The 7,985-nt window shown below is 29.3% G+C and overlaps 1 protein-coding gene across 1 annotated transcript in view; it reads left to right on the forward strand.

Moving 5' to 3' along the window:
* Nucleotides 1-3,476: 3,476 nt before the first annotated feature.
* LOC101492958 (uncharacterized) overlaps nucleotides 3,477-7,985 on the forward strand; it is a gene marked incomplete at its 5' end in the record, with an annotated part of 23,984 nt that continues 19,475 nt past the window's right edge. Inside the window, 2 exons of the mRNA XM_073366394.1 lie at nucleotides 3,477-3,578; nucleotides 4,380-4,625. Of these exons, the coding sequence (XP_073222495.1) occupies nucleotides 3,477-3,578; nucleotides 4,380-4,625 (348 nt within the window). The remainder of the gene's footprint in view (nucleotides 3,579-4,379; nucleotides 4,626-7,985) is intronic.

A 7,985-nucleotide genomic window follows, 5' to 3' on the forward strand; every position in this document is an offset into this window, starting at 1 on the left:
GACCAGCCGACAAATTTCACTACCCATCATACCCAGAGCAAAATGGTACATGAAAAATTCAAGGAGTTAGTGTTTTTCAATGTTATGACAAGATATATTTATACATCAATATTTTTTCCATCTCTCTTCTGAACTCTTTTCCTTCTTTAGTTGTTTTTAAGTGTCACTTTGCTTTGTGTGTCTCATATTCTTAGTTTTACTTCAATGTAGTATATGTTGAGTAGCTTACAAATTGCAGTTGAAAAAGTTTGACTCAAATAATTTTAAGCATGTTTAAAAGATGTCTGACATTGAATTGAATTGAGTAAATTAGATCATTTTAAATTTCAGAACACAAATCTGAATGTATTGTAGAAATTTTTCAAATGTTAAATCGATCTTTGTGGTAATTGTGAATTTTTTTTATTTTAAATCGGATTTATTAGAATTTTAATTTACAAACATTCAAACTATTATTAATATTGGCAAATGAATCATAATCATTAACATTTTGGTTACAAACTATTAACTGTCAAACAATTATAAGTATACAAATAATTACAAATAAATTACTTTAATTTCATCTATTATATATATATTTAAATATTTTTATTTGACTTTTTACTTTGAATATTGGTAAATATATATAATATATAAATATTTAGAAATGATGGACAAAGTCATGTCTCTTTTAATTTTAGTCAGTTTTATTTTACTGAAACTAATTAAATTTAATTTGCTGTTTTATAATGTTAATTGACATGAAATTAAAGTAATTTATTTGCTAGTGAGAGAAAAAATAATATTTGTATTTGATTTTTTACTTTGAATATTGGTAAATATATATAATATATAAATATTCAGAAATGATGGACAAAGTTATTTCTCTTTGAATTTTGGTTAGTTTTATTTTACTAAAACTAATTATATTTAATTTGTTGTTTTATAGTTTTAATATGAAATTAAAGTAATTCATTTACAATTATTTGTATTTGATGTATACTTGTAATTGTTTAACACTTTAATAGTTTGTAACTGAATTGTTATAAATTTTAGATTTCGGTTTAGAAATCAAAATATTAATGATTATGATTACTCAATTAATACTAATAATAGTTTGAATGTTTATAAATTATTAAAATTCTAATATATCCGATTTAAAGTAAAAAAAAATCACAATTACCACAAAGATTGATAAGTAAAATGATCGAGTGAGAGAACAAACAATATTTGTATTTAATTTTCTATTTTGAATATTGATAAATATATATAGTATATATAAATATTTATCAATTATTGACAAAATTATGTCTTTTTGAATCTTGATCAATTTAATTTTATTGAAATTAAAAAAATTTAATTTGTTATTTTATAGTGTTAATTGACATGAAATTAAAGTAATTCATTTCCAATTATTTGTATTTAATGTATACTTAAAATTGTTTGGCAATTAATATTTTGTAACCGAATTGCTATAAAAAATTATTAAAACCAAAATATTTTGTAACATGAAATTTCGAATTATTTATATTTAATATATATTTATAATTGTTTGAGGATTAATATTTTGTAATTAGTTTTCAAATTAAAATGATCGAGTGAGAGAACAAAAAAATATTTATATTTGATTTTCATTTTTGAATATTGGTAAATATATAGTATATAAATATTTAAAAATGATGGACAAAGTCATGACTCTTTGAATTTTGGTAAGTTTTTTTTTTTATTGAAATTAATTAAATTTGATTTGTTGTTTTACCGTGGTAATTGACATGAAATTAAAGTAATTAATTTCGAATTATTTATATTTAATATATATTTATAATTGTTTGAGGATTAATATTTTGTAATTGTTATAAATTTTGGATTTTGTTTTTGAAACCAAAATGTTAATCATTATGATTACTCTATTAATGTTAATAACAATTTGAGTGTTTGTAAATTAAAATTCTAATATATCCGATTTAAAATAAAAAATTTCACAATTACCATAAAGATGTATGATTAAAATGATCAAGTGAGACAACAAAAAAGTAATAAAGTAAAATACAAGATGAATGTATTTCCAACTATTTTACTTTAATCAAAGTAATATATGTTGTAACTCAATTGTATATCTTAATTTCAATTATCAAATATATTACTTCAATATTTAACATATCCAACAATCTCAATATTAATACGGTACTTTATTTATTCAAGTCATTCGTCTAAATTGATACTTCTCTTCTATTAATTATATTAGTAAAATTGTATATATATTATTGATATAAATACTTAATTAGGACATAAAACTTCATTTTTTTTTTCTTCTAAATCCACTTAAATTTAATAAATAAAAATATACCCGTGCAATACGCGAGTTAGCATCTAGTAGGTATTTAAAATGGAAATTTAACTTATACTCCGGTAACTCAATCCAACAATCAACAATCTATTTTATTTTGCAAAAAATGATTATTTCAATTTGTAGTGCAATATTAATTATTATTAATATTTTGATTATATTCTATAATAAATATTATTATATTACTGTAAAGTGAATAACTTTTACTCTCCTGGAGTCGGGATGATACATATTAGTAATACCTCAAACAAGTGTCAATACAACAAATAAACATGTTTTAAAATGAATATTATATTTAACTTTTTTTTGTATGATAACATTTTTAATATTTAATATTAATTATTTTTTTAATCATCATATTTAATTAATACTATATATATATATATTATTTTCAAAATATTATAAAAGATTTAATTAGTGACTATTATTCTAATCAATAATCTATTTTTTAATATCTAAATTGAGTAGTTGATTAATTTAAATTTCAACGTACCATAACATTGTATAAAAAATAACAGTTAAATTTGTATTTTTTATTATAATATTTTTAAATCTTTACATATTAAAAAGTTATTTCTTTAATATATATTTTTATTTTAAAAAAATTCATTTTAAAAAATATTTGTTTTACCCTCTGATTTCATACTACGCAAAACTTGTAGAAAACAAAAAGAAACATGCTTCATTTTTTTACTTTTCCATATTGGTCGTTGTCCACGAGTGCAAAGCCTTTGTATTCTTCCGTTTTTATATTCGATAATTGTTTATTTCCTATAACCATGCTCTTAAATATTACTATATTTCTGCATTACAAGTTAAAACATCTATTTCAGTACGTTAATTAATTGATTTATAATAAAAATTAATAATTAAATTACTTGTAGTTTGATTAACTGTCTCATATCGTTTTAAATTGTTCTAATTAATTAAATTACAAGTAAATTAAACAATTTAATAACACAATCAATAAAATTCAAATAAAAAATAAATTAACTTACATAGAAAGTTTAGGAATACAATCGTATTTTTAAAAATTATTATTATTTTTTTCTATTTCTTTAATCTTTCTTTTAAACATAAACAATACTTTATTTTTCATCTATTTATCTCTTATCTCTTTATCTTTCTCTCATATTAAATAATACTTTAAATCTATTTTATTTATTTTTACTTATTTCATTGTCTCTTTTCAATTTCTTCTCATAACCAAGAAGAAGAAGAAGAAGAAGAAGAAGAAGAATATAGAAAACGGGTTAAGCAATCATTTTTTGTATCAGATTAATTTTTACTAAAGGGTAGAATAGGAAGAAGAAAAACCACTCCAGCAAAGGCTATTGCCTTTATATATTGTTATAGATAGCAGAAGCTGAAAACAGGAACTTATTAGTGCCCAGGTCATTTAAGACAATGTTTAAAATATTGGCTCCGGTTAGTTTGGGTTTCTTGAAATCGATGAAAAGTGCAGCAAACGTGGCTGTTGCTGTAATCGCAATCGCGGTTGAGGACCACAATTTTAAAACCATTCATTTTAATTAATGATCTTAAGATTACTTGGAAATTTGTGGTATTTATTCATTATTCTAACTCCAATGGACGTATTTGATTTAGCTGTAAGAGATTGATTCTAGAGTGGTTAATTTGTTAGGTATTGTGATAACATGTAGACACAAATATGCATCTCTTAGCTAGCTATTTTCAAAGCCTTGGGTTTGCTTGCTTGCTGGCCAAGGTCTTTGATTGAAACCAGGGTTATATTCATTTTTGAAGGATTTTTTATCTGGATATTTTTAATTTTCTTATGGTAGTAGAATTTGCTGTCCTTTTTATTAGTAAAATTGAGAATCCGTGAAAAGAAGAAAAGTTTAAAAATTTCTCTGGAAGTGGAGAAATATGATATCGGTATACAAGTTATGAAGCTTACATTGATTATGACTGTTTGGTTCAGTTGTTTCTGTAATTGTTTTTGTTTATTAGTACAACACCCTTGGTACTACTTTTTCCCGAAATTATATATATTTATGAACATTTTCTTCTGCTTTTATCCACCTAATAGGTGCGGTCTTTGGCAGCAGAATCTGATAGGGCATATCAAAATGGTCCTCTTGAGCATACATTTAACCAAGTAGCCTCCCTAATACCCAAAGGAGATGTAGATATCAGTTTGTCCAGTTTTGAATCAGCTAACCAGTATACTAGCAGGTTAGACTGGTTTACCGTTGATCTTGAAGGTGAACATTCTGCCATGGATGCTGATATTCTTGAAGAACACGCTAAATATGTTGTATATGCTATACACAAGGTATCTCTCTTTTATCCTAGACTGTATATAGGCTATTGTGAAAACGTTGTATTTCTCATTGATTTTGCACATAATACAATATGGTATCAATAGCCTAGGGAGTACAAGTAAATCAAGAAGCTTAGTAAATCCTAATTAACTCAATTATTTACAAGAAAGGAAAGATATTATATGGCTATTAGTGGTAATAGAATATTCCAATGATACAGCTAATGAAAGTTGTACAACTGTTCCTTAATGGTTAGAATCGTAACCAACACTCACCCTCAAGTTGGGTCATAGATGTCAATCATGCCCAACTTGAATCTTAAGTTTTTATAGGTTGCTCTAGGAAATGTCTTGGTCAAGATATCAGCTGTTCGGTGGCTTCAGGGTGTGTACTGAAGAGAAATTAGCCCATTGTCAACCTTTTCCTTGATGAAGTGTCTATCAATTTCCACATGCTTTGTCATGTCATGTTGCACGGGATTTTTAGCAATGCTCATGGCAGCTTTGTTATCACAGAATAGGTTTACTTCATGGTCAATGTAAACGTGTAGTTCTGCAAGCACCCTTTACAACCACATCTTTACGCAAATCCCATGTACCATGGGCCTAAGTTCAGCTGCACTGCTTCTAGCAACCACATATTGTTTCTTGCTTCTCCAGGTCACTAAGTTGCCTCATACAAAAGAGCAATACCCATTGGTTGATCTCCTATCATTCATTGAGCCTGCTTAATCTGCATCAGTGAATATTTCTATTTTCTTTCTTGTGTCCTTCTTGAAATGCAACCCCTTCCTTGATGTCTTTTTAAGATACTACAGGATTCAGTTAACTGCTTTTACGTGAGCCTCCCTAGGGTCATTCATGTAGCGGCTAACCATGTTAATAGAAAAACCAATATCTGGTCTGTGTGGGTTATGGTAGGTAAGTTTCCCAACGAGCCTTTGATACCTTTCTTTGTCACTAGGTGGACTCACCTTTTCCTCTCCAATTTTTATATTGGATTCCATAGGAGTGTCTATTTGCTTGCATCCTAACATATGTGTTTCTTGAAGTCAAGTATATATTTCCTTTGAGATAAATAGATTCCATGTTTGGACTGTGCCACTTCCATTCCCAAAATATACCTTAACTGACCAAGATCTTTGACTTCAAATTTCTTAGCTAGGATCATTTTTTCAGTTCTTCAATTCCAGTATAATCATCACCTGTAATAATAATGTTATCCACATAGACAATGAAGATGGTTACCTTGCCTTCTTTTGAATGCTTTAAGAACATTGGATGGTTAGTTTGACATTGAGAGAACCCATACATCCTAACCATTCGTGTGAGGGTATCAAACCAAGCCTAAGGGGATTGCTTGAGTCCGTATAGTGATCTTTTGAGTTTACATACCTTGCCTGAATATTTTGATGTTTCAAGTCCAAGTGGTATTCCCATGTAGACATTTTCAAGTTCACCTTTAAGAAAGTCATTTTTTATATCAAACTGGTGAAATGGTCAGTCCAAATTTACTGTCAGGGGAAAGAGTACATGGACTGAATTCAACTTTGCTACAAGTGCAAAGGTTTCTTCATAATCCACCCCATAGGATCGGGTGAATCCTTTTGCCACCAGCCAAGCTTTATATCTGTTTACACTCCCATCTACATTATATTTTACCGAGAATATCCACTTGCATCCAACTGCCTTCTTCCCCTCTGGTAGGTGAGAGAGCGGCCATGTACTTTTCTTTTCAAGTGCCTTGATTTCTTCCATTACAACAAGCCTTCCATTTTGGAACTAGGACAGCCTCATGAAAGTTTTGAGGAATGTGATGCTGTCCACAGAGCTGATAAAGTTCCTATACCCATGCGATAATTTTTCACTAGAAATATGGTTTGCAATTGGGTGTTTGGTACAAGACCTTACTCCTTTTCTCACAGCAATAGTAAATCTAGGTCTTGGCCATTAGTGGCATTATCGGATAAATTAGAGGAAGAGTTAATGCACAATATGTTACCTTTGTGAGTTGGTTTAGGATCTGAATTCTGGGCAGAGTCTTGGTTCTGCTTTGGAAGAATGCATGCTTCTACTTCCTCAAGAGTTTGCTACTTGTTCTTCTTTCTTATGTATATTTGCAATTCTTTTCCTCCATTTGGTTTTCCTTTTAGACCATTTGTTGGCTTGGTAACCTCAAGAGTGGTTGTTTGCTGATCCAGTTCAGGTTCACCAATTATTGGGATAGATTCTGGGATTTGGAAAGGTTCATGTGGGATTTGGACAGGTTCTAGTGGGATGGTTAAGACAGGTTCATGTGGGACAAATTCTGGTATTGTAATTTCCCAAGGTTGGTGTTCATCAATTGTAACTTTCTCCCCCTAAATGCCAACTTTGGGATAAAAAGCCATGTATGCAAAAAAGGTAACATCCATAATGTGATAGATTCGTCTTTTTAGAGGGCAGTAGCATTTGTATCCATTCTTGGTAGGAGAGTATCCCAAGAAGATACACTTATGGCTTTCAGGTCCAACTTATTGAGGTCAAGATTTTGGTCATGTACAAAGGCAAGACATCTAATTATCTTTCGTGGAAGATTTGTGAGGAGTTTACTCGAAGGATAAAGGGACAAGAGGGTTTGGTGTGGTGTGTTTAGGTTGAGTGTTTTGGTGTGCATTCTATTTATTAGGTAGGATGAAGAGAGGACTGCATCTCCCTAAAAAGGGTTAGGTACGTTCAAGAACAACATAAAGGTTTGAGTGACTTCCAATAGATGGCTATTTTTCCCTCTGCTGTCCCATTCTGTTGTGGAGAGTATGGGCATGATGTTTGGGGTATAATGCCATTTTTGGTAAGGTAACTACCAAGGGTGTGGTGGAAGTCCTCAAATATACTCCCAACTTCTGATTTTTCTTTCATGAGGAACACTCAAGTGACTTTTGTATGGTCTTCAATAAAAGTGATAAACTACCTTGATCCAATAAAATTGCTCACTCTCGAAGGTCCCCACACATCACTATGAATGAATGAAAGGTTTAGACGACTTATAAGGTTGTATGGAATAATGGGATTTGGTGTGTTTGGCTAGTTCGCACACTTCACATTTGAAAGAACCAGAATCTTTATCAAATAAAGATGGAAACATTATCTTCAAATACATAAAATTTGGGTGTCCTAGGCGATAATGCCATAACATTACATCATTATCATTCTTTGATGAACACATAAGGGCAGCCTTGTAGGATATCTTATTTTGGTCTTCAACTCTAAGGAAGTAAAGGTCTGCATTCTCCTCAACATTGTCAATCATCTTCCCCGAATTCATATCCTGAAGTTCACACAAATGTGATGAGAACTTAGCAATACATCCTAAGTTTTTGGTTAATTTACAGA

Source organism: Cicer arietinum, chromosome 3 (genome assembly GCF_000331145.2).
Source record: "Cicer arietinum cultivar CDC Frontier isolate Library 1 chromosome 3, Cicar.CDCFrontier_v2.0, whole genome shotgun sequence".
NCBI lineage: Eukaryota > Viridiplantae > Streptophyta > Magnoliopsida > Fabales > Fabaceae > Cicer > Cicer arietinum.